This window comes from Eretmochelys imbricata, chromosome 3 (genome assembly GCF_965152235.1).
Source record: "Eretmochelys imbricata isolate rEreImb1 chromosome 3, rEreImb1.hap1, whole genome shotgun sequence".
NCBI classification, from domain to species: domain Eukaryota; kingdom Metazoa; phylum Chordata; order Testudines; family Cheloniidae; genus Eretmochelys; species Eretmochelys imbricata.
In genome coordinates, this window is record NC_135574.1 from 16307534 (window position 1) to 16334710 (window position 27177).

Consider the following 27177-nt stretch of genomic DNA (forward strand, 5'->3'; position numbering starts at 1 on the left):
TTAGCAGCTGGCTCTAGTCAATGGAGAAAATCTTAGAGACTGAGACTTTGCGGTCATTGGGTCAGGTGACAGCGCAGATTTCACTGCATAAGAGAGGAGGGATTTACATATAGGATGGGGTTGCTGTTTTCCTGCTTCCTTGTGGCGGGACAGCTCAGTGGTTTGAGCATTGGCCTGCTAAAAACCCAAGGTTTGAGTTCAATCCTTGAGGGGGCCATTTAGTGATCTGGGGCAAACATTGGGGATTGGTTTGGACTAGATGACCTCCTGAGATCCCTTCCAACCCTGATATTCTATGATTCCCTCACCACTAAGATTCCACAGCCCTGGAGGAGGGGATGACCTGAATGAAACTGATGAGAGCCCAGTCAGTTCCAAGCTGTGAGGGAGGACATACTCTGCACACAGTACAGCAGAGGAGACATGCCTCAGCAGGCGCTCACTGCAAGCAGGCATGATCTTACCGGAAGGAACAGAAGGCACAGCAGGTGGGAGGAATAAGACACTGCAGTGCCAGCCAGACTGCAATTAATAATCTCTCAAAACACTTAACTCCCATTAAACCTAACAAGCCCTCCATGCACACGAGGAAGATACACCCCAATAAATGGTGTACATGTTCAACTGGCAGCAGATTTGGTCTATTTTACAATCAGCCCTCTAAATTAAAGTTTCCAGATTATCTGCACCAGTGGGGGTCACAATGTCCACAGCTTAGCAGTTTTGATCACTGCTTGGGGCGCAGGGGGTGGGAGTGTACATTGGATTAAGTTCCCGTACAGAATTTCAAAGGAGGAAGACATTTATATTGCGATTCTCTTCCGAACCCTCTTCAGAGCTCCAAGCTCATTTTTATCAACAGAGGAACTTCACACCACTCCTCCAAGCTACAGTGTTAAAAGTTTATTAAGGGGAGGGATTTTAATTCTGAAAGATCTTTTTCATTCAAAGTCAGTTAACTGCTACCATTAACTGGACAGCCAGCCAAAAGGGAGACTTCTGCTGTGTCTATTGAAAGACGAACAATTGGCTTCTTCCTCTTACCACTCTTCCATTAATTTTCCTGGTTTGAAATAAAAGACTGGCCATTTTGAAAAAAATTTAAAAAGTGCCAGGAAGACTCATACAAAATCTTCACACCCCTCTCCTGCACATAAGAGCCAGAGAGATGACAGAGACTGTGCGCAATGCCAAACACCCTCACTCTTAGTTCTCCAGCTCAACACCCTCATCCCTCAAAAAGAGCCATTTAAAAATCCACGTTTTCCCCACCTCTGATTTCTGGATGCGTTCAGTCTGTGTGGCTACAGTTGAAATGTTAAGCTCTTTGGGGCAAGGGCTGTATTTGTGCCCTGTACAATGCCAAGAACATTGTTAACACCAATAGTGCAGTTTATTGGGCTATGTCTTCCTGAAGTGTGCATGCAGGACTCAGTTTTAATGGTATTAAGTTTAACAGGGTGCCAGCCATGATTAACAGTGTTTGTTCCAATACTTTGTCACTAGTGTAGACTAGACACACCATGGTTCTCACACCGAATTAGGGATTGTCATTATAGTACAGGTCAAAATCTTGGGGGTTTGTCTACATTGAAAATATAATCAAAACCAGGGCAGCTGGTTACAATACTTCTTGTATCCTGATAGCCTTGAACTTTCCAAAGATTTTGTAAGAAGACTACATGGGCACTACAGGTGTTAACCACAGTAACCAGTGTAGATCCAGAGCCGGATTAGTTCGAGATCTAGGCTCTAAAGCCTGGTCTACACTAGGACTTTAGGTCGAATTTAGCAGTGTTAAATCGATGTAAACCTGAACTCATCCACACAATGAAGCCCTTTATTTCGACTTAAAGGGCTCTTAAAATCTATTTCCTTACTCCATTCCTGACAAGTGGATTAGCGCTTAAATCGGTCTTGCCGGCTCGAATTTGGGGTACTGTGGACACAATTTGACGGTATTGGCCTCCGGGAGCTATCCCAGAGTGCTCCACTGTGACCGCTCTGGACAGCAGTCTCAACTCAGATGCACTGGCCAGGTAGACAGGAAAAGAAGAGCGAACTTTTGAATCTCATTTCCTGTTTGACCAGCGTGGCAAGCTGCAGAGCTCATCAGCGTGACCATGCAGAGCTCATCAGCAGAGGTGACCATGATGGAGTCCCAGAATCGCAAAAGAGCTCCAGCATGGACCGAATGGGAGGTACGGGATCTGATCGCTGTATGGGGAGAGGAATCCGTGCTATCAGAACTCCGCTCCCGTTTTCGAAATGCCAAAACCTTTGTCAAAATCTCCCAGGGCATGAAGGACAGAGGCCATAACAGAGACCAGAAGCAGTGCTGCGTGAAACTTAAGGAGCTGAGACAAGCCTACCAGAAAACCAGAGAGGTGAACGGCTGCTCCAGGTCAGAGCCCCAAACATGCCGCTTCTGTGATGAGCTGCATGCCATTTTAGGGCGTTCAGCCACCACTACCCCAGCCGTGTTGTTTGACTCCTTCAATGGAGATGGAAGCAACACGGAAGCAGGTTTTGGGGACGAAGAAGATGATAATGAGGTTGTAGATAGCTCACAGCAAGCAAGCAGAGAAACCAGTTTTCCCGACAGCCAGGAACTGTTTCTCACCCTGGACCCGGAGCCAGTACGCCCTGAACCCACCCAAGGCTGCTTCCTGGACCCGGCAGGCAGAGAAGGGACCTCCGGTGAATGTACCTTTTAAAATACTATACATGGTTTAAAAGCAAGCATGTGAAAGGATTACTTTGCCCTGGCATTCGCGGTTCTCCTGGATGTACTCCCGAAGCCTTTGCAAAAGGTTTCTGGGGAGGGCAGCCTTATTGCGTCCTTCATGGTAGGACACTTTACCACTCCAGGCCAGTAACACATACTCGGGAATCATTGTACAACAAAGCATTGCAGTGTATGTTTGCTGGCGTTCAAACGTCCGTTCTTTATCTCTCTGTGTTATCCTCAGGAGAGTGAGATATAATTCATGGTCACCTGGTTGAAATAGAGTGCTTTTCTTCACGGGACACTCAGAGGAGCCTGTTCCTGCTGGGCTGTTTGCCTGTGGCTAAACAGAAATGTTCCCCGCTGTTAGCCACACAGAGGGGGGAGGGTTGAGGGGGTAGCCACGCGGTGGAGGGAGGCAAAATGCGACCTTTTAACGAAAGCACATGTGCTATGTATGTAATGTTAACAGCAAGGTTTACCCTGAAAGAGTGTAGCCACTGTTTTATAAAATGTGTCTTTTTAAATACCGCTGTCCCTTTTTTTTTCCTCCACCAGCTGCATGTGTTTCAATGATCACAGGATCTTCTCCTTCCCAGAGGCTAGTGAAGATTAGAAAGAAAAAAAAAAAACGCACTCGAGATGAAATGTTCTCCGAGCTCATGCTGTCCTCCCACACTGACAGAGCACAGACGAATGCGTGGAGGCAAATAATGTCAGAGTGCAGGAAAGCACAAAATGACCGGGAGGAGAGGTGGCGGGCTGAAGAGAGGGCTGAAGCCCAAATGTGGCGGCAGCGTAATGAGAGGAGGCAGGATTCAATGCTGAGGCTGCTGAAGGACCAAACCAGTATGCTTCAGTGTATGGTTGAGCTGCAGCAAAGGCAGCTGGAGCACAGACTGCCACTACAGGCCCTGTGTAACCAACCACCCTCCTCCCCAAGTTCCATAGCCTCCACACCCAGACGCCCAAGAACGCGGTGGGGGGGCCACCGGCCAACCAGCCACTCCGCCACAGAGGATTGCCCCCCCAAAAAAGGCGGCGGACATTCAATAAATTTTAAAGTTGTAAACTTTTGAAGTGCTGTGTGGCATTTTCCTTCCCTCCTCCACCACCCCTCCTGGGCTACCTTGGTAGTCATCCCCCTATTTGTGTGATGAATGAATAAAGAATGCATGAATGTGAAGCAACAATGACTTTATTGCCTCTGCAAGCAGTGATCGAAGGGAGGAGGGGAGGGTGGCTAGCATACAGGGAAGTAGAGTGAACCAAGGGGCGGGGGGTTTCATCAAAGAGAAACAAACAGAACTTTCACACCGTAGCCTGGCCAGTCATGAAACTGGTTTTCAAAGCTTCTCTGATGCGTACCGCGCCCTCCTGTGCTCTTCTAACCGCCCTGGTGTCTGGCTGCGCGTAACCAGCAGCCAGGCGATTTGCCTCAACCTCCCACCCCGCCATAAACGTCTCCCTCTTACTCTCACAGATATTGTGGAGCACACAGCAAGCAGTAATAACAGTGGGAATATTGGTTTCGCTGAGGTCTAAGCGAGTCAGTAAACTGAGCCAGCGCGCCTTTAAACGTCCAAATGCACATTCTACCACCATTCTGCACTTGCTCAGCCTGTAGTTGAACAGCTCCTGACTACTGTCCAGGCTGCCTGTGTACGGCTTCATGAGCCATGGCATTAAGGGATAGGCTGGGTCCCCAAGGATACATATAGGCATTTCAACATCCCCAACAGTTATTTTCTGGTCTGGGAATAAAGTCCCTTCCTGCAGCTTTTGAAACAGACCAGAGTTCCTGAAGATGTGAGCGTCATGTACCTTTCCCGGCCATCCCACGTTGATGTTGGTGAAACGTCCCTTGTGATCCACCAGAGCTTGCAGCACTATTGAAAAGTACCCCTTGCGGTTTATGTACTCGGCGGCTTGGTGCTCCGGTGCCAAGATAGGGATATGGGTTCCGTCTATGGCCCCACCACAGTTAGGGAATCCCATTGCAGCAAAACCATCCACTATGACCTGCACATTTCCCAGGGTCACTACCCTTGATATCAGCAGATCTTTGATTGCGTGGGCTACTTGCATCACAGCAGCCCCAACAGTAGATTTGCCCACTCCAAATTGATTCCCAACTGACCGGCAGCTGTCTGGCGTTGCAAGCTTCCACAGGGCTATCGCCACTCGCTTCTCAACTGTGAGGGCTGCTCTCATCTTGGTATTCATGCGCTTCAGGGCAGGGGAAAGCAAGTCACAAAGTTCCATGAAAGTGCCCTTACGCATGGGAAAGTTTCGCAGCCACTGGGAATCGTCCCAGACCTGCAACACTATGCGGTCCCACCAGTCTGTGCTTGTTTCCCGAGCCCAGAATCGGTGTTCCAAAGCATGAACCTGCCCCATTAGCACCATAATGCATGTATTGGCAGGGCCCATGCTTTCAGAGAAATCTGTGTCCATGTCCTGATCACTCACGTGACCGCGCTGATGTCACCTCCTCGCCCGGTATTGCTTTGCCAGGTTCTGGTGCTGCATATACTGCTGGATAATGCGTGTGGTGCTTAATGTGCTCCTAATTGCCAAAGTGAGCTGAGCGGCCTCCATGCTTGCCTTGGTATGGCGTCCGCACAAAAAAAAGGCGCGGAATGATTGTCTGCCTTTGTTTTCACGGAGGGAGGGAGGGAAGGGGGGCCTGACGATATGTACCCAGAACCACCCACGACAATGTTTTAGCCCCATCAGAGTGCTCCATTGTGACTGCTCTGGACAGCACTCTCAACTCAGATGCACCATTGTTTGCCGTTGCTCTGACGCAGGGAGGGGCGACTGACGATACGGCTTACAGGGTTGGCTTCAGGGAGCTAAAATCAACAAAGGGGGTGGGCTTTACATCAAGGAGTATTTCAGGCAGGACTTCACGGAGGGTTCCAATGAGAAATGGTGCCCCTAAGTTATTTTTCTTATTGGAACGAGGAAGTTAGCCTGGCCTCTGATTGATACATGGCTAGATTTACCTTGCTGTACCTTCTCTGTGAGTGACTGCAGTGTGACCTAGAGGAATGAGTCCTCTAGACAGGGGAGGAGGCAAATGAGTACAAAACAAATCTGGTCTATTTCTTGTTTTGATCCACTCCATCTATCTTTTACATCTTTGGCTGGCAGCAGATGGTGCAGAAGGACTGCTAGCCATCCTCATCTCTTGCCTGCCCGGCAGAAGATGGTACAGTACGACTGCTAGCAATCCATATCGCCTGCCTGCTCACTATAAGACGGTTCAATAGGACTGACTACAGGACTAAAGAGAATGACCTGGTCAAGTCACTCCAAATTTAGTCCCTGCGCCCATGTCTGCCGAGGCGCTCCCAGCCGACGTGGCCAGGAGCACCTCGGACACGACTATGACAGCTACCAGTCGTATTGCACCGCCTGCTGCCAGAAGGCAATGGGTTGCTGCTACTGTGTAGCAATGCCGTACTGCGTCTGCCAGCACCCAGGAGACATATGGTGATGGTTAGCTGAGCGGGCTCCATGCTTGCCGTGGTATGGCGTCTGCAGAGGTAACTCAGGAAAAAAGGCGCGAAACTATTGTCTGCCCTTGCTTTCACAGAGGGAGGGAGAGAAGGGGGGCTTGACGATATGTACCCAGAACCACCCGCGACAATGTTTTAGCCCCATCAGGCATTGGGATCTCAACCCAGAATTCCAATGGGCAGCGGAGACTGCGGGAACTGTGGGATAGCTACCCACAGTGCAACACTCCGGAAGTCGACTCTAGCCTCGGTACTGTGGAAGCACTCCTCCGAGTTAATGCACTTAGAGCATTTTCTGTGGGGGGACACACACTCGAATATATAAAACCGATTTCTAAAAAACCGACTTCTATAAATTCGACCTTATTCCGTACTGTAGACATACCCTAAGTAGGTTTCCCTAACATGTTTAGAGAACAGCACTGTCACACCCACACTGCATGTTCTCCCTCAGTTCATACTAAGTCCTTCAAGGTCTTGTACTCCCACCCCTACTATTTCACTGGAAGGTATACCAGTGTTCAGATAGATCACAAAAACAGATTCCCCAGACCTCTACTGATATTCAGCCATAATCAAACACACACACACCCCTGATGTAGTTTGATGCACGTTTTCCCTAAAGACCTGCCTTAACCCAAATTTAGGTCTCTTTACACTCCACTTTGGTACAATGGGTGGTTAAATAAATCTCATTCCTGAAATTCGGAGGAAAAATGTTTTCATGTACCCTTCTTATTTAATTGGCGGCCTTTGCATTTTAGATACTCACTACACAGACTGACATCTGCGCAGTGTTTAATTCCTTCCCATCTTGAACCTTGCAAGTGAGGAATTTAGCTGTAACCCCTTTATAGAAGTGCCCAGTTCTCTGTTTTGCTAAAAGGGGAAATAAAGTAAATAATTCATGAACCAGGAGTCTGACACAGCAAAAGATTTAGGCTACATTTGAAAAGAGCTGCTTAAAAAAATCCAGACCAAAGGGTTTTGAGCTCTGATAACAGGAAGTAACAGAACGATTGAACCTTGGAACAGCTATTAGGCCATTTGCAAAACTGCTTTATATGGAACCTTTCACATCCTCTTTTCCTTAACCATCCCCCAGATGGGGAAAGCTGCAGAGAGACTGAACGTCACAGAGTGTGTCAAGTGCCGAGTCAGCAACAGAATCTAGAGCCCTAATGCTACGAAGATTCAGGAATTTGTTTAGATTGATACACTGAATTCCCCTGCACTAACCACCCCCTTTAAAACAATTGCACTTGGGAGAACAAGTAGCATGGGCCTCAGCTGACATGAGTAACACAAATGTTGCTGTCATGAGGATGTTTACTGCCCTTAAGTCAGGGCTCTAAAATACTTCAGCTGTATCCAGTAAAGTCACAAAAAGGTAAGTGAGGGATAAAAGTAATAAAAGTAGCAAAAACCCTAGTGCATAAGAGCACCTATAGCGTTCGGGCACTGTTATTTTAGTAAACCGGACATGCTATGTAACACTGCTAGTTACAGTTAGCTGCATTCTGCAGCTGGTGTGAATATGTTTAGGGTCACGTTGCAAGACAAACTATACTGGCCTATTATCTGTAAGCTGCTAAGCAGATCACTGCAATTGACCTTATGCCCAAACAGAACCAAGTACAGCTTAAGGTAGGGACACAAATGTTGAGCTTCTACAACCATCCCAAGAATGGAGATTTGCAAGTTATCAGTAACCACAAAGCAAAGTCCTTTGGGCAGAATGCTACTGGGATTCTGGGAAGAGCTAATACTCTACAAAGTGTTTGGATGCAAATTAGGCAACAGAACCCATCGTATGAAAAACGGCCATTAATTTTCCCCAACAGAACAAGCCTGGAAAGGAGACATTTTGCAGAACGTGCTCTTTTTCTTGCAAACATTGTTCAAATTCGGTGCATGCTTTTCCAGCTCATCACGGAGGCCAGAGCTCATTTGGATCTGTACACGTTAACACCACAAAGTTCTTCCCAGAGCTGTTCTGCTCTTTGCTCATGTTCACAACAGTCACTGATCCAGAAGACAAAGTGAGCCAGAGGGCTAATCTAGTTTTAACCTAAATTCACTAAGTGTGACGTAAGACTGGCATAACCTTACACAGTAACAACCCAGCAAGCATTCAGCAGAGAAATTCTCTTGCTATATGCCATGCTGCTCTCTACAGATGAATGGATTTAAATTAAGTCTATGTGTATGCATTAGTAGTAGTAAATATTTATATGATGGTAGTGCCCAAAGACCCCAATCAAGAGCGGGACCCCTGTTGTGCAGGACAAAGACCAGAACGAATCCTTGCCTTGAAGGTAAAACAGATAGAGGGGAGGGGAGACAGACAAGTAAGCGAATGAGGGCTGGGGAGGATGGTCCAGTGATCGGAGTGCTAGCCTGGCATTCTGGAAACCAGACTTCAATTTGCAGCTCCTGGGTAATCTTGGACAAAAAGTCTCTTAATTCCTCTGCACCTCATTTATGAAATGGAGAGAAGAACTTTCCCCACCTCACCAGTATATTCGGAGGATAACTTCATAAAAGACGGACATGCTCAGTTACGACAATGATGGAGGCCATGCAAGTCCCCGAGGTTTATCTTGCTTTATTACATGGGTTTGTAGTGTGGATTTTTAAGTTGAGGATACGAGCAGGAAAAGGAAACAAGGGGAAGAGGAACAGTCACAGCTAGTCACCCATCGTCCTGCCAGTCTGCGAGCTGGGTTTTGTAGGCACTGTAGCAAAAGGAGTCTTATGGATGCACTGGAAGAAGGTTGGACAAATAAGAGCAACAGAATTCAGCTTTCCGGTTAATTCTCAAGTCTCTAGCATACCCTGCTGCGTCCTAAGTACGGAAACATGCTAGGTGTAACACCACCGATTTGAGAGCAGAGCATGGCCAGAACCAGCTAAGGGATGGAATCAGAGCCTCTGCAGTAGGGCCACCCATAGCTAGATAGTCTGCGGCAGTAAGCCGTTATTCATCTGAAGGGTGACTCCACAAGAAGCCAGTTTGATGGTGCGTACTCATCCAGTGGGAACTGGATTAACTGGCAACCTTTTTGGAAGCCTTGAAACCATGCCTTTAAGGAACAGCTAGTTACAGGTGCAAAGAAATAAAGGTTTCTGAGACCTGAAAAGCTTGTATGAGACGTTTCAGAGTAGCAGCCGTGTTAGTCTGTATTCGCAAAAAGAAGAGTACTACTTGTGGCACCTTGGAGACAAAACACGAAAGCTCATGCTCAAATAAATTTGTTAGTCTAAGGTGCCACAAGTCCTCCTTTTCTCTTTGTATGAGAAGGTTACTGCTTCAGGAGTGTTCACTGCCAGGCACTGTGCTATGTACACAGCTAACTCTGCTTCTTAAAATGAACGGAGAATTCTTAAGGAACAAGCTAGCTTCATCCCAGTGACAGCTACTGGGAAAGCTAAGGGAGGCAAGTCCTACAGGCCACCATCAGCCGCAGCACAAGCGTCTCACATCACTGCATCTCAATCCTGCTCTGCAGGGGACACCTCTAGGGGAGAAAACAATCCAGACTCCTCCCTAGTTTGTTGTGTCTACTTACATCAAAGCTTTAAGGGATGGGTTGCAATGGGGACATTCTCTAGCTTAGGTAAGGTTCATGTACATGTCCCAGAATCCAGAAGAACACTTTCCCCTCACCTGTCTGCTGTGCCTCTCCAGTCATCTCCCCAAGGCTCTCTTCTCCCCACACATCTTTTCTTACCTCCCTCTTGACATAAATTCCAGAAACTCATTTAGAGAATACTTTGGGGTAAGCATGTTCAGGCATAGCAGTAACTTGCAGAAATGCACCAGGCTCCAATCTCAAATCCATACCCTGAGGGCCCTATTAGCCTTCGTTTAACTAGCCCCGTATATTCATCAGATGGATTGCTGTGTGGAACATTTACCAGTAGAGACACAACATCTGTACAAAAAAAGAAGTTGGCCCAATAAGACTACCTCACCCATCCGGTCTCTCTAATATCCTGGGACCAACACAGCTACAATTACACTGCAACCTCCAAACAAACAAAAAAAACCAAAACAAACCAACCACACACCAAAGGAATTCCAGTGCCATGAGCCTGATACAAGAGCTCCAGCAAAGGGGTTAATTTTAAGTGCCACTCAAAAGACATACCATGACTTCCCACAGAGCAGCGGGGAAAAAGGGCTTGGTCTCACATCATGCCAGTGAGTGAACTGGAATGGTAAGTCAGAAGCCACATGGTACTAGTGACAGGGCCATATCCAGTCTCCAAGCTAGAGGATGCGGCTGTTTCACAGGTGAAACACTGCTGGGGATGCCCAAAGCTGTGAGCCACTGTGTTACCTCTCTGCTTAGGCAAGAGAGAGTTTTACTGGCAAGTAGATTGTGCGTCAGCTTCCTGCCACACCAGTCTGTTTTCCCCGCCAGAAAACTCCTCAAGGCTCTCTCTGCCCAAACATTGCCTGGCAAGTAACAATCAGTGAACTCTAGCTCCCAAGCTCCTCAGGAGATATTTCTCTGTTGTGTACAGGTCCTACCATGGTGCATTCATAGAAGATATTAAAATTCGCTGCTCTGTTAAAGAGTCATACATCACAGCTTACTAATTTTAGTGGATACAGGCTTCCCTTCAAACATGGCCCTAAGCTGGTTTACAGTAAGTAAAACAAGTTCATTAAAAAAAGAGCAGAGATTAAGTGATACCAAACAAGAGATAAAATGTAGAGATGATTACAAGCAAATAAAAGTGAAAACAAGTCTTTCAGAAAGGAGGAAGTTAAACAGACATTAAAAGGTACAGCACAAAAAGTGAAATCTCTGCAAGCTGCATGGAAACTTTTTAAAGACACCATAATAGAAGCTCAACCTAAATGTATACCCCAAATTAAAAAACATAGTAAGAGAAGCAAAGAAGTGCCACCGTGGCTAAACAAAGTTTTAAAAAAGCAGCAGTGAGAGGCAAAAAGGCATCCTTTAAAGAGTGGAAGTTAAATCCTAGTGAGAAAAATAGAAAGAAGCATAAACTCTGGCAAATGAACTGTAAAAATATAATTAGGAAGGCCAAAAAAGAATTTGAAGAACAGTTAGCCAAAGAATCAAAAAGTAATAGTAAAATTTTTTTTAAGTACATCAGAAGCAGGAAGCCTGCTAAACCAGTGGGGCCCACTGTATGATCGAGATGCTAAAGGAGTACTCAAGGATGGTAAAGCCATTGCAGAGAAACTAAATTAATTCTTTGCATCAGTCTTCATGGCTGAGGATGTGAGGGAGATTCCCAAACCTGAGCCATTCTTTTTAGGTGACAAATCTGAGGAACTGTTCCAGAATGAGGTGTCACTAGAGGAGGTTTTGGAACCAACTGAAACTAAACAGTAATAAATCACGAGGACCAGATGGTCTTCACCCAAGAGTTCTGAAGGAACTCAAATGCAAAATTGAAGAACTACTAGTAGTCTTCAGAGTAGCAGCCATGTTAGTCTATATTCGCAAAAAGAAAAAGGAGTACTTGTGGCACCTTAGAGACTAACAAATTTATTTGAGCATAAGCTTTCGTGAGCTACAGCTCACTTCATCGGATGTAGTCTGTAACCTATCATTTTAATCAGCTTCTCTACCAGATGATTGGAGGATAGCTAATGTGACACCAATTTTTAAAAAGGACTCCAGAGCTGATCCCGGCAATTACAGGCCGGTCAGTCTGACTTCAGTACCAGGCAAATTGGTTGAAACTATAGTAAAGAAAAAAATTGCCAGACACATACATGAACACAATTTGTTGGGGAAGAGTCAACATGGTTTTTGTAAAGACAAATCATGCCTAACCAATCTACTAGAATTCTTTGAGGGCGTCAACAAGCATGTGGACAAGTGGCTACAGTGTACTCAGATTTTCAGAAAGCCTCAACAAGGTCCCTCACCAAAGGCTCTTAAGCAAAGTAAGCTGTCATGGATTGAGAGGAAAGGTCCTCTCATGGATTGGTCACTGGTTAAAAGATAGGAAACAAAGGGTAGGAAAAAATGGTCAGTTTTCAGAATGGAGAATGGTAAATAGTGGTGTCCCCCAGGGGTCTGTACTCAGACCAGTCCTATTCAATATATTCACATATGATCTGGAAAAATAGCTAAACAGTAAGGTAGCAAAATTTGCAGATTATACAAAACTACTGCACATTGGAAAAATTAATCCTAACTATACATACAAAACGATGGGGTCTAAATTAGCTGTTACCACTCAAGAAAGAACTTGGAGTCATTGTGGATAGTTCTCTGAAAACATCCACTCAGTGTGCAGTGGCAGTCAAAAAAGCTAACAATGTTGGGAATCATTAAGAAAGGGACAGATAATAAGACAGAAAATATCATATTGCCTATATATAAATCCATGTTACACCCACATTTTGAATACTGTGGTTTGCCCCATCTCAAAAAAGATATATTGGAATTGGAAAAGGTTCAGAAAAGGCACAAAAATTAGAGGGTACAGAACAGTTGCCATACAAGGAGAGATTAATAAAACTGGACTTTTCCGCTTGGAAAAGACACTACTAAGGGGAGGACATGACTGAGGTCTATAAAATCATGACTGGTGTGGAGAAAGTAAAGTATTATTTACTCCTTCTCATAACACAAGAACTAGGGCTCACCCGACGAAATTTAATAGGTACCAGAATTAAAACAAACAAAAGGAATATTTCTTCACACAATGCACAGTCAACCTGTGGAACATCTTGCCAGAGAATGTTGTGAAGGCCAAGACTATAACAGGGTTAAAAAAAGAACTAGATTAATTCATGGAGGATAGGTCCATCAATAGCCATTAGCCAGGATGGACAGGGATGGTGACCCTAGCCTCTGTTTGCCAGAAGCTGGGATTGGGTGATAGGAGATGGATCACTTGATGATTACCTATTCTGTTCCTTCCCTCTGGGGCACTTGGCATTGGCCACTGTTGAAAGACAGGATACTGGGCTAGATGGACCTTTTGTCTGACCCAGTATGGCCTCTCATGTTCTTATGACAAAGTCTAAAACTTATTCTAGCACAATGGTTCTCAAACTTTTGTACTGGTGACCCCTTTCACATAGCAAGCCTCTGAGTGTGCCCCTCCCTATAAATTAAAAACACTTTATGTATTTAACACCATTATAAATGCTGGAGGCAAAGTGGGGTTTGGAGTGGAGGCTTACAGCTTGTGACCCCCTCAGGGGTCCCAACCCCCAGTTTGAGAACCCCTAGCAAGATAGAGTCTTTGTTCATGACAGTTTCTTTCATCTAGTCTCCTTTCCAGCCTTCTACCAGTCAGGATGCAACACAGAGATGAAACAGACAGTTCTCTTTGTCTCCTCAAGTGAAGGATAAAGATGGAGTTTCTCTGTTCCTTATATTCCTCAAATGCATTTCTTTGTCTTACATGTCAGGAAAGCTTCCGGGGGACTTAGTCCCCTGTCTCTCTCTGGGGTCCAGGAGCCCTGTTAATTTTCTGTCTCTCGAGGTCACAAACATGATAACACCCAGTGGTTTAGCTCAATGGCTTTGTTCACTGCTAGTACGTAAACCGAGGCAAACCCACATTCCTTTGTGTAGGGGAGACCTGCTTATCACGTCCACCTAAGCTAGGCTGTCTTGTCTTAATCATGTTCTAACATCCTACAGAGGAATTCATAACTTCATATATAAGGCTAACACATGCACTTTACAATGATTCTAATGTTACGGGCTTTCTTATGACACCTCACACGGTATATTTTGTGCAAAATATCATTGCAGTAGTATGTAGGCTGTGAATAGAGGGGTGCCTATATAGCAAAACATTATTCAAGCTAAACTCTTCAAGCAGCAACTCTTGAAAGATATTCTTTTTTTAAAAAAGTGCTGTGTTCTCTGTTTCCAACATCATATGGCATCTGGAGGCTAGCAATCTACCCTCAAACCTCTAATGATCACTTTCTAGCAGTGGCATTGGTTTGCTTTCTTGAAAAGTAGTGAAATTAGGTCACTAATCTCTTCAGCAAGCTGCATTAGGCTTGCCTACAGGAGTTCACTCAGTGGAGCTCTAATGGTTCATTTCAAAAAAATAAATTCAGCTGGTGCAGCCCCCTTTGTGGGCACTTATTTCAGTTTATCTTAAAACAGACTGCTCATCAGCTTCTCCTAAGCCCCCTGTTGTGACTTTATGGTAGAGCAGTGGCTCTCAACCTTTCCAGACTACTGTACCCCTTTCCAGAGTCCGATTTGTCTTGTGTACCCCAAGTTTCACCTCACTTTACAACGACCTGCTTACAACATCAGACATAAAAGTGCTTTTTATGTAGCCTATCGTAAAACTAGGCAAGTATCTAGATGAGTTGATGTACCCCCTGGAAGACCCCTGCGTACTTACAGGGATACATGTACCTCTGCTTGAGAACCACTGGTTTAAAAGACACCTTTATCTAGCCTGCCCCACATCCCATTTATATGCCTCGTGTGCTCCACTGAACAGCATTCTATTCACAGGTTTCAGAGTAACAGCCGGGTTAGTCTGTATTCGCAAAAAGAAAAGGAGTACTTGTGGCACCTTAGAGACTAACCAATTTATTTGAGCATAAGCATAAATTGGTTAGTCTTTAAGGTGCCACAAGTACTCCTTTTCTTTATTCTATTCACACAATCTCTTTTCAAAGGTAGCTGCAGAAAACATTCCTGGCTTTTAACTAAAACCAGTTTCCATCTTACAGTCAGCGTCCCTGGGTGAGTCTTCTCCCCCGTTGTTCTCCATGAGCTCTCCATTCTCAGGAACATGAAAAAAATTATTTGGCAAAGCAGGTATGTGACAATGGCTACGTCCTAAAAAGTACAGACAGGATTTTTGTGTACTTTCAAATCCTTTTCAAATAGTGTCTTTCTATCTACATATGGTAGCTGGTTGAAAAATTGGCAAACATCTAGATGAGTTGATGTATTCCCGGAAGACCTCTAGGTGTCCCCCAGGGGTACTCATACCCTTGGTTGAGAACCACTGCGGTAGAGGACTTGTGGAGAGTTTCATGTCTGTAGAGAAAGTGACAAATAATTATCTTGTAAGACCACTGTGGTTTGGCTTGACTGGTTTGCATATGCTAAATAAATAGTCAGTGTTTGGAATCACACTGAATAGGGATGAGAGAAAGATCAGGGCAAATATTGTGAGCAACTCTTGGGATATCAAATTCCCTAGTTTGAGGTTACCAGTGTGATCTGTGCTTGGAAGCCTCCGCTCCAGCCATCACTGCATCCATGTTACCCTGACATCCATGCTCCTACAAGTCAGATCACAAATCCCACCAGTTCTTATTTCCAACCAGCAAATAAGATTTACTCCTCAACTATTTTTAGTAAATCCCCAAGTTCTAAAAACTCCAGCCACTTGCCCAAAATGAGTCAGAAAAAAAAAGTGTCTACAATATCCAATTGAATAAACATCCCACCGTGCAAAAGCCCAGAGTCAGACACTGAACTAGTACCATACTCCAGAGATGGATACAATCTGGTTACAAAGAGCTCAGGAGCAGCAATTCTCACTTGTGTTTAATCAGTGCTCCTTCCCTGTAATGTTAGTTTTGGAGAACAAGCCCTTAGTCTGTCATGTTCTTACAGGAAAGAGGTCGCTTTGGCAATTTTTTGAAAGACGGTATTAAGGCCTAGTCTACACTAGGAGGGTTTGCTATCAGTTCCTTAAACAAAATAAGCAATACCAGGAAAAGCACTTTTCTGTCAGTATAACCGGTTCTATGCTAGAGCTTTTACCAGTATACAAATATCATAGAATCATAGAATATCAGAGTTGGAAGGGACTTCTGGAGGTCATCTAGTCCAACCCCCTGCTCAAAGAAGGACCAATCCCCAACTAAATCATCCCATACAGGGCTTTGTCAAGCCTGACCTTAAAAACTTCTAAGGAAGGGGATTCCACCACCTCCCTAGGTAATGCATTCCAGTATTTCACCACCCTCCTAGTGAAAAAGTTTTTCCTAATATCCAACATAAACCTCCCCCACTGCAACTTGAGACCATTACTCCTTGTCCTGTCATCTGCTATCACTGAGAATAGTCTAGATCCATCCTCTTTGAATCCACCTTTCAGGTAGTTAAAAGCAGCTATCAAATCCCCCTTCATTCTTCTCTTCTGCAGACTAAACAATCCCAGTTCCCTCAGCCTCTCCTCATAACTCATGTGTTCCAGACCCCGAATCATTTTTGTTGCCCTCCGCTGGACTCTCCAATTTTTCCACATCCTTCTTGTAGTGTGGGGCCCAAAACTGGACACAGTACTCCAGATGAGGCCTCACCAGTGTCAAATAGAGGGGAACGATCACAATCGTTCGATCTGCTGGAAATGCCCCTACTTATACAGCCCAAAATGCCATTCGCCTTCTTGGCAACAAGGGCACACTCTTGACTCATATCCAGTTTCTCGTCCACTGTCACCCCTAGGTCCTTTTCTGCAGAACTGCTGACGAGCCATTCAGTCCCTAGTCTGTAGCAGTGCATTGGATTCTTCCGTCCTAAGTGCAGGACTCTGCACTTGTCCTTGTTGAACCTCATCAGATTTCTTTTGGCCCAATCCTCCAATTTGTCTAGGTCCCTCTGTATCCTACCCTCCAGCGTATCTACCACTCCTCCCAGTTTAGTGTCATCTGCAAATTTGCTGAGGGTGCAATCCACAACATCCTCCAGATCACTAATGAAGATATTGAACAAAACCGGCCCCAGGACCGACCCTTGGGGCACTCTGCTAGATACCGGCTGCCAGCTACACATGGAGCCATTGATCACTACCCGTTGAGCCCGAAAATCTAGCCAACTTTCTACCCAACATGTAGTGCATCCATCCAGCCCATACTTCTTTAACTTGCTGACAAGAATACTGTTTGAGACTGTGTCAAAAGCTTTGCTAAAGTCAAGGAATAACACGTCCACTGGTTTCCCTTCATCCACAGAACCAGTTATCTCATCATAGAAGGCAATTAGATTAGTCAGGCATGAATTGCTCTTGGTGAATTCATGCTGACTGTTCCTGATCACTTTCCTCTCCTCTAAGTGCTTCAGAATTGATTCCTTGAGGACATGCTCCATGATTTTTCCGGGGACTGAGGTGAGGCTGTCTGGCCTGTAGTTCCCAGGATCCTCCTCCTTCCCTTTTTTAAAGATGGGCACTACATTAGCCTTTTTCCAGTCGTCCAGGACTTCCCCTGATCGCCATGAGTTTTCAAAGATAATGGCCAATGGTTCTGCAATCACATCCGCCAATTCCTTTAGCACTCTCGGATGCAACGCATCCGGCCCCATGGACCTGTGCACGTCCAGCTTTTCTAAATAGTCCCGAACCGCTTCTTCCTTCAGAGGGCTGGCCACCTCCTCCCCATGCTCAAAAGAGTCACATCCTTAACCAGTATTAAGCAAAGGTTTCAAGTGTATCAGCAAAGGTTTCAAGTGTAGACCTGGCCTAAGGCTACCGAAGAGTCCCCAATGATACAGACCTACTAAGTTTCCTTCACTGGAAAACTCATGGATTAGTTTTTAAAAGATGACTTGCAATGTTTAAAATGGCATTTGTACTCCTTTTTGCTTTTTTAGGAGACATATACAGGTGCCCAAGTTAGTGTTGTTCTGTGTGTGTGTGGTTTTGAGAATTCTCTTTTAAAGTTTTGCAATACAAGGAATGTCCAGTCTGGTCTTGCTGGAGGTCTCAGATAATGTATACTGTGAGCTTCCATTTTTAAAAGGGAAAGAGCTCACTTGGACCACTTAACAGAAGCCATCCTCTCCATAACGGGCATTAGCAGGCACTAGAGTTCACCAAAGGTCCATCTAAAGTTGCTTCTTGCGAACTAAAAATTTCTCCCCCTTAATCGCTTGGCTCTCTTGTGACGTTATAATTTTACTAGTTTTCTGGTTGGAATCTTCCTCTGGTAGGCAAGATCTGTATTTCTACTGTAAACTCTTGAAAAAATGTTCTTGTTTTCTTTCCATGTTATAAAGCAGCAGCAGAAAGCACAAGCCTATTTCACCTTTAGAAAGGAACCTTGGAGGTTTTCTCTTGTCTAGGATTTTAAAAGGTGGGTTAGAACATTTTAATTGCCACATTCCAAACACCTTAAAACCCTAGTTGAGCCAAAACTTTTAGGCGGCTTTTTAAAATATCCCTCCTATGAAAGATTTTGCAGTGCTCTTAAGCAATAAATGTCTCAATTTCTTGACCTCAAAGTGAGACAGCCCTATACAGTACAAGCATATGCTCTCTGCATTGCAGTGGATTTTGCAGAAATCCATCTCTCCACCAGGGTCTAGTTTTTAGAATTAAACACATGCTTAAGTGCCTTGCTGAACTGGGGCCATTGTTGCTCACTAATCCCAACAGAGAGGAAGGTCTCTCACACAGAAAAACCTTACACATATGGTTGTAACTATAGGCTGTAGGGATTACAACTGATCTAAACCTGTAGTGTAGAAGGTTTGTTTTTGCTTGTTCTCAGAGACATTAATGCATCTATTCCCTGCTTGTTTTTAGAAGTCCTCTTATAGGAAATGAGATGGTCAAACCTGATATGGACATATCTTTCGTGTAAGCAAGTATCAAGTAGTTATTCAAGACATTTACCTCTCAGTGTAATGCCTTGCCAGGTTATAAAAACATAATCCCTGAGAATTCTTTCGAACAGTGAAGAGAAGAATTTAGGAAAGGAGAAAAATGATGTACAGTACCCAATGGTTTTAATTAAATTACTGACTGTGATGCCTCAACAAATCCTCCAACACTGATTACCTCTGTTCTTGGGCAATCTTAATTTTTTCTAATCGGATACTGATGACAAATCCAAATCAAATTTCATTTTATCTGATGTCCTAATCCAGGATTTATCAGGGATATTCAATGTCAAAATGCAACCAGACAAAAAACAGAGTTTACTACATACTCAAGGAGACTAGGAAAGTCAGTTTGATATGCTATACACGCAACAGGAATTTCTTGCATGCACACCACAGAGAAAAAAAATATACATCTAAGTATGTCAGGTGTTGATTTTACATATAATTATGTCTTATGCTTTTCATTTAGGGTTTTAAATTTTGGATGCAAGATGTCTTGAAGAACAGCATGCAGACCAGACAGTTATATACTTTGGCCTATTAGGATTAAATTAGAACAGAAGCTGTTGCACTGGACAGGGCAAGACAAAGCTATCCATTATTTAAACATGGAACACAAAGCTGTACTCCATGCACAAATGACTCTCATAGGGTTACAACTAGGAAGCTCTATACACCCAAGTATCTCTCTTGAAAATTAATTTAAAGTCCAAGCACAAAGTCATTACTACAAAGTGTAAAAGACCCACTAATACAATACATGGTTTCAAGATCAAGCACTCAAACATCAGGGAGCACCCAGTTTTGAGGCTGCTCCAGCAACTGTAGCTCTTAATGCATACCCTAAAGGTATGCATGCTGTTTGCAGTTTACCTTTAATGTGAGATGTGAGAGCTGGCACCTCCATATGCAAAATCCTGGAATAGTTTCAAGAGCTATTTAACCATGAGGCAATCTGAATGACATACAAAACAGTAATAGCAGGCAGCACCACAGGAAAGAGAAATGCTGACTGTGAAAGTTTAAGGAGACTTTCCCCTCACCCCCAAGCACCCCCCTAACAAGGGTTCAGGTATGAGTTCATAAAGACAAGTACCGTTCCTCACGAGCAAAGCTGCATGAGAATTCTACTCCAGCAAAGCTCAACCGTGCAGGGCAGAAACCTGAACATAAGCCCCTGTGTAGTTTAGGGCCCCCCACAGAAAGGCTGCACTGACAGAAGCTGCCCTAGGGGATATTAACCTTCAATTAACCTGGAGCCTAAACAAGTTCACACTGAAGTCATCAGCAAGACGTCCATGGCAGCTGATCAGAACCCTGAGGCTGCACTGTATACAAGTTCTAGAGCCCACAAGATGCTTTGAAATAACCTGTAAGCTTGGTGTCATTCATTTCTTTGGGACTTGTCTTCATGTACAGTGCTATAGTGAAGCCACTAGTATGCTGATGTAAAGTATCAGGGGGTAGCCATGTTATTCTGCATCCACAAAAACAAGGAGTCTGGTGACACCTTAAAGACTAACAGATTTATTTGGGCATAAGCTTTCATGGGTAAAAAAAACACTTCTTCAGATGGAGAGCTTCTCCCATTGGTATAGTTAAATCCACCTCCCTAAGAGACAGTAGCTATGTCGGTGGGAGAAGCTCTCCAGTCTACACTGGGGGTTAGGTCTGTATAACTGCATTGCACAGGGGCGTGTATTTGTCACATCCTTGAGTGATGTACTTATACTGACATAGGTCTGTCATATAGATCTGGCCTTGGAAGGATAGACTAGTGCAGGGGTGGGCAAACTTTTTGGCCTGAGGGCCACATCGGGTTTCGGAAATTGTATGGAGGGCTGGTTAGGGGAGGCTGTGCCTCCCCAAACAGCCAGGCCTGGCCCAGCCCCTGCCCTTTATTCCCCCCCCACCATCCCCGGGATTCCTGCCCCATCCAACCCTCTGTTCCCTGATGGCCACCCCCCACCAGGACCCCTGCCCCATCCACCCCCCCACACTCCCTGTTCCCTGACTGCCCCCCGCTGCCCCATCCAACCCCCCTTCTTCCTGACTAACCCCCCCGGGACCCCTGCCCCCATTCAACGCCCTGTTCCCCACCCTCTGACCACCCCAACCCCTATCCACACCCCTCCCTCCTTACCGCACTGCCTGGAGTGCTGGTGGCTGGCGGCAATACAGCTGCGCCGCCCGGCTGGAGCCAGCCACGCCACCGTGCAGCACAGAGCCCCGGGTCAGGCCGGGCTCTGCAGCTGAGCTGCCCCAGGAGCTCGCAGTCCTGCTGCCCAGAGCTTTGTGCCGGTGGCACAGTGAGCTGAGGCTGCAGGGGAGCGGCCAGAGGCGAGCCTCCCGGGCTGGGAACTCAGGGGCTGAGCAGGAGGGTCCCATGGGCCGAGCAGGAGGGTCCCATGGGCCGGATGTGGCCTGCGGGCCACAGTTTGCCCACCTCTGGAGTAGTGCATATTTCTGTGATGAAGAGTGTAATGGAACAAAATAAAACAAGCTGCCTCCGCAACCAACATACACTTTACCTGGGTTGTATCTTCCATCAGGCCTCTGATCTTCTCCACAACATCATTACGTCTGTGCTGACGAAGAGCGCTGATGAGCTGAGCGAGACTGGCTTCCGGGCCTCGGATGGTCCAGTGCTGTAAGGCAGCATAGGCCCTTTCATGGTCTGCAGAGTACCCGTTGGAGAAAGCTGCCATCTCACGGTCAGTTGCATTGCTCAGGAATTGGTAGATATCTTTCCACTGACTTCCAACCTGGGCTGCTACGAGCTTCAGGATGTCAATGCCTGGCAGACAGAAGAGGTGGAGATGAAGCACAGCAGTTTCCAGCCTTGCAACCTCTTGTCGGCTAAATAGCCAACTATTTATGTTTTGTACTAGCAGAAGGGTGGGTCTCGTCCATCTAAGAACTACATTTAACACCTCTTTAGGTCTTGTATTAGCAATACAGGATGCTTATAATACTGGGCGGCATGCTACTTCCCAGGGTTTTGCTTTAACAATGCATCTTTAACATTTGTTATGTAAGTGTAAAACCACAAATACTCTCTGATGCAGACATCTAAAATTAGCTATTGTGTTTGAGCAGTTGCTGATATTAACAAGCTTCCTCATTGGTGGTTGCATTATATTAGGATACCTGGCCAACTAGCCCTTCACTTGCTGGTTTGATTTGGGGCAGGAGATGTTACACATTTCAGAATGGATTCTGGTGAGAGGGGCACTTGTTATCCAGCCCTCTGTGCTGCAATCTTATCTAGTTCATCCAGTAGGGATGAAATCCAGTTACGTGTTGCATTCAGCACTGCTAATGCCTATGGATTGCTCTGGTGTGAAGAGATCCTTAGAGGGACTGAAGTTTTCTACAGCCCTGCACAAAAGCACTGAAGCTGTGACACATTATGGAACCACTGACTTGGGTGTGTTATGGGAAAAAGATGTGTCACCTGAACTTTTCTTCACAAGTAACAATCACTTTCCCAAATATTAACGCCCCATAACAGCAAGAGACTGTGCTAGCTACAACCATATGTAAACTTCTGCTCCACTGTAGAGACACTTTAAAGACCTGTGAAATACTTGAGGTTTAGGATGCAAAAAGCACAACTCTGTTACATGAAAAACTTTACACAAGTGATCCAAGTTTTCTATTAAAGAGAGTGTCTCTCTCCCCTCCCCTCTTCCACCCACCATGTCTCTCAAACCACTGAGCACAAGAGACTGTTACAAAACTACCAACACAATATCCTCTCACTGTGAAACTTCAGAAAGGATACAATTAAAAGCCAAGTTCATCCATGTGGGGAGAAGGAATCAGCAAGCACAAACCTTCAGATACAAAACTACAAGATGTTGTTTTGGAGCAAGGAAAGTTGAGTTTTTTGGTTTGTTTTTTTTAAGGCAAGTAACCTTAGCAAAATCCACCTCAAGCAGCCACACAAGGGATCCACACAACTGGTTTTCATACAAGCAGTTCTCAAGTTTTCACAGGGTGGGCCACATCTTAGGTTTCCTCATCAATTGCTGCCCTTTCATTTCATGATCACACAGACCACTTCCTCACCCATCTGCAGTCACATAACATCTTTGTGGCAACTACAGCAATAGCTTGCAGAGAAATGCCGAGAATGTCTGGGAGATCTTTCCAAGTGGGATCAGATTTAACAGCCTTGGTAATGCAATTTTTAGACTAAAGCAAAGACCCTAGTCACTGCGTTTCTACACTCAGGACTGAAAATTCAAGCCACAAATTATGTAGTCCAATTATGTTAGCAACACTCAAGTCACTATTTGTTTTTTTTTTAAATGGTGGTGCTATGCAATTTCAGTTGCCAGACTGTATGTGACAGTTACAGGAATTGAAAAGCCAGATCAATCAAGTTAACAACTCCAATATAACTAACTTTTCCAGTTAAGTGGAAGATCTGGTACCTCCTGATTTGGGATTAATAAATATATGATCACTAACATATTTACAACATGAAAACAAAACCTTTAACCATTAGTTGGCTTTATCTTTCTCGTCCTGCCCAGGTAACACATCTCCATAGAATAACTTTACACAGCGAACTCCAGGGGCATCCAACCCATCTATAGCTGGAGGTAAGTCTTCCTTAATGCTTTCAGTTAAAAACAAAACAAACAAACAAAAAACCAGAGAGATATCAGGTTCAGAGGGAAAAAATACAGTCTGCTTTGGAGGTTTAAGCAGAGGAAAGGCTCTTAGAGGTCACTGAAAGCAACCATCAGTGAGAACAATTGGTGCCAAGTATTGTGAATTCTTGTACTTTAGCCATGCCACTCAAGATCCCAAAGCTCCAGGATATGGCGAAAGTCACTTAGACATGTTTTAATCCTACTTTAATCTACTGTTCTCATAAACAGGGCTAAGATTTTGTCATGGTTGTTTTTAGTAAAAGTCATGGACCAGTCACGGGCAAAAAATAAAAATTCACAGAAGCTGTGACCGGTCCGTGACTTTTGCTGCTGCAGCTCCATGGCTTCCCCTGCCACAGTGGTGGCTGGGAGCTGTGGGGTTCCCCCTCTGCCTACAGCGGCAGAGAGCTGCAGGGTGACCATATTTCCCAAAGAGAAAACGGGACCCCAGCCACTCGCCTGAGGTGTCCCCCTCCCCCTGTGCGAGGCTGTCGCCTGTCGCTGGAACCTTGAGAAGGGCCCCCTCAGGAGTCTTTCACCTGTCCTGGAGTCTTGCTGGGGGCCCTCTGTCACAGCACGCTGGCTGCCAGCTCAGGAGTCCTGCAGCCCCTGGGGCTGAAGCAGAGAATGTCATGGAGGTCTCTGGAAGTCCCAGATTCCGTGACTTCCATGATCACTGTGACAAACATAGCCTTATTCATAAATAAGGAAAAGCCCACACAACATTCAGCTAAAATCTTTTCAAAACTTTTGGGGCACAATATTTTCAACCCTGCTAAAAACAAATGTAAGAGCCATTGTTATGAAAAGACACCATTAGCCTCAGAGGTGTTCCACCGCTACAGACAGGAAAGGATCAGCTAGGACTCAGGAGAGCTGGGTTCAAGTTCCTGCTCTGATACAGACTTCCTGGATGATCCTGGACAAGTCACTTGGGAACCGAGGCCCAGTTCCCATCTGCAAAGTGGGAATAGCAGCGTTTGCCTACACCACACCAGGTGATGAGAAAGGAAACTAACTGGAAGATAAGGTGCTCAGATACTACGGTAATGAGGCCATATAAGAATTAAGACGGTTAAGAATTAAGACTCAGACTGTTCTAGCTGTATCAGCTGTAGACAAGTACTCAGAGTTCCACACAATGAGGAATAAGTGCCCCAACTGCAACCAATATTAAACTTGGCGGAAGCTTTGCTAACAGCCTGCTGCTGTACAAGAGTCATCCACACAAGTAATGAAACATAATTGACATTTTATTGTCCTGGAGTATTAGCTATGGGGTTCACATGTTAACGCAGTACTCTCTTCTGGGCTACCTGTGCCTATCCAGATATATCAACTTCAAACCTCCTTTTCCCACACGAAGAGGCGTGGGGCAGATCTCAGCTGGTGCCAGTTTACACAAAGATATGCTATTTAGCTATTGTGTTCTTGAACAAGACTTTGCTACATAGAACATTTTGTATATTCATACTGATGCTCACAAGTTTAGTAAGCTTAATCACACAATTTGCTAGTGCTACGTGAATAGTTCTATAAGCTATGCAATGTTTATACCCTCTGGAGAGGTCATTAACCTCTCAGATTAGGATAAAACACCCTGCGCAGGGTTTAATGGTGTATAAAGCCTTTAGGAACAACTGTTCCACTGAAGAGTGAGTTGTGAAATATCAGCCTTATGCTATACCCAAAGGCTTAGATATTGTGATTAAAAGTAAGTTTTGAAATCTTAGATCCCCCACATGCACTATATTGTGTGAACAAACACGGAAAAGACAGACAGAAAGTACGAATTTGGCTTCAGTCAGCCAGAAGACCATTATGCCCACTGTTCTGAAAAATATTAAAACTATTACATAAGTTACTGGTGCATGCTGCCACGTTGAGATTAATATTATTTGAACCATTTAGTGCAACTTAATTCACTTGTTATTCAAAAAAAAAGTTGTTAATGCTCATAGTAAGCCTAATCGTACCATCTTCACATATCCAGAAAAACGTACAAAGTTAGCACTAAGAATAGAGGGTTATAGCTTCTTGTTTTAATAAGAACATGCAGTAAACAGTGATATTATTAGAACTCATTCAAACGTTCACTCAGGTTTTAGATAGTAACGAGTTACATACAGTGTTACTGAAAGTAGAATTCTAGTGTCTAACCCTGCGTGCACTGTTTTCCTAAGAATTAGTTACTACACTAGCATGTCCATCTAGGTAGGACCATTAGGACCACCATTCATCAGGTCCTTTCACTACCTTACAATCACTGTCCCAGTTTTCAAACTGTGGTAACATTAGATTTAGCACTCTACCTAGATGCCAGGCACCTGCAGCACCCACTGAGTGCAACAGGATGGAGGGTGCTAAGCACTTTCAAGGTTTTTAGAACTTTGACCCACACTATTAGCACTGAAGCAATTAGGCTGGCCACAGGTTTTAACTCTTACCTAAGGCTAAACCAGCTTTGTGTTTGCCACTAGTTTATTTAGGATTTTGTCACTTCCATCCCACTCCTTCTCCCAAGCCAGACCCAATGCCTCTGACCTTCTCCCTTGCTGCTATCTTCTTCACAATGAGGAGAAAGGAAGAGGCAACTGAGCCTTGCTGCTAGTACTGGCTTTTTATTCTGTGGCAGATACCAGGGCATGTCACCCCAATCAGTCCATCTTTTATAGGCCCTATTAGTTTAGTTTCACACTCATAGGAAGAGATTGGAACTAAAGCTGCTTGACCCTTATTGTGAAACCCAAGGCCATGCAAAATATCCCACTAGTCTCAGGTTCAGACCTGGAAACTAAGCTTGAAGTGTTATCTCTAAACATTTTCAGATCCACGACCTTTTGCAGCCTCTGGAGAAGCACACAGGTTATTTTTCTAAGGAGTCAAAGGGATTTACAACTGTATCTTCCACCAAAAATGGAGCTGAGTTTTGCAATGAAAAATGCCAGATAATCACAAGGTATTTCAGAGTTGGGATTTGAAATGACCTGAACCCCACAAAATGGGGCTTTTCAAGCAAAGCAGTTAAAAATTAGTATGTCATCGCTGTGACTGAATTGGAGCTGATCCAGTAAAAGATATTACCTCACCCACCTTCTCTCTCTATTATCCCGAGACCAACACAGCGACAACATTGCAAACATATTTAATTAAAAGACACTATAGAATGATGCAGAGCTGAAAAGAGATTCTTGCAGTGCTCATCCAAGGAGAGTTGTGAGAGTCATGGCACAACTTCAAGTTATTCTCCAGCAATCCAGTGCCTAGTTTTGGTGATTCTACATTCCCGTCTAGAGCAGCTCTCCCCCTCGGGTAGCTTTCCCTGTAAGCACTGTCTCACAGGTTTGCCTTGTCTTTCCTTTGTTTGTTTACCTTTGAATAGTGAACTGGAAGTTTTTCCAGCTGCTCCAGACATCTTTGCAAATCTTTAGCTTACTCTGGAGTGCTCAGTGTTCTCCTTAACTTAAACTTCTACTTTGTTTCAATGCAGCAGTTACTCATTCCATTGCTGAAACATACTTAATTGGTCATCAAGCAAGTCTGCAAAATGCCTTCGTGTTTTAATGACTCAATCTATTCTTGGACAAATCTTATCCATCTCCCATAAGTCTGGTTTTTACCGGGTGGAAGTTAACAGTGCCCTT

The 27177-nt window shown here is 44.7% G+C and overlaps 1 protein-coding gene across 1 annotated transcript in view; it reads right to left on the reverse strand.

Moving 5' to 3' along the window:
• The window catches only part of TNFRSF21 (TNF receptor superfamily member 21), a 69647-nt gene that overhangs the window by 10481 nt on the left and 31989 nt on the right, over window positions 1–27177 (reverse strand). Inside the window, exon 4 of the mRNA XM_077811529.1 lies at window positions 21398–21663. Coding sequence (XP_077667655.1) covers window positions 21398–21663 — 266 coding nt within the window. The remainder of the gene's footprint in view (window positions 1–21397; window positions 21664–27177) is intronic.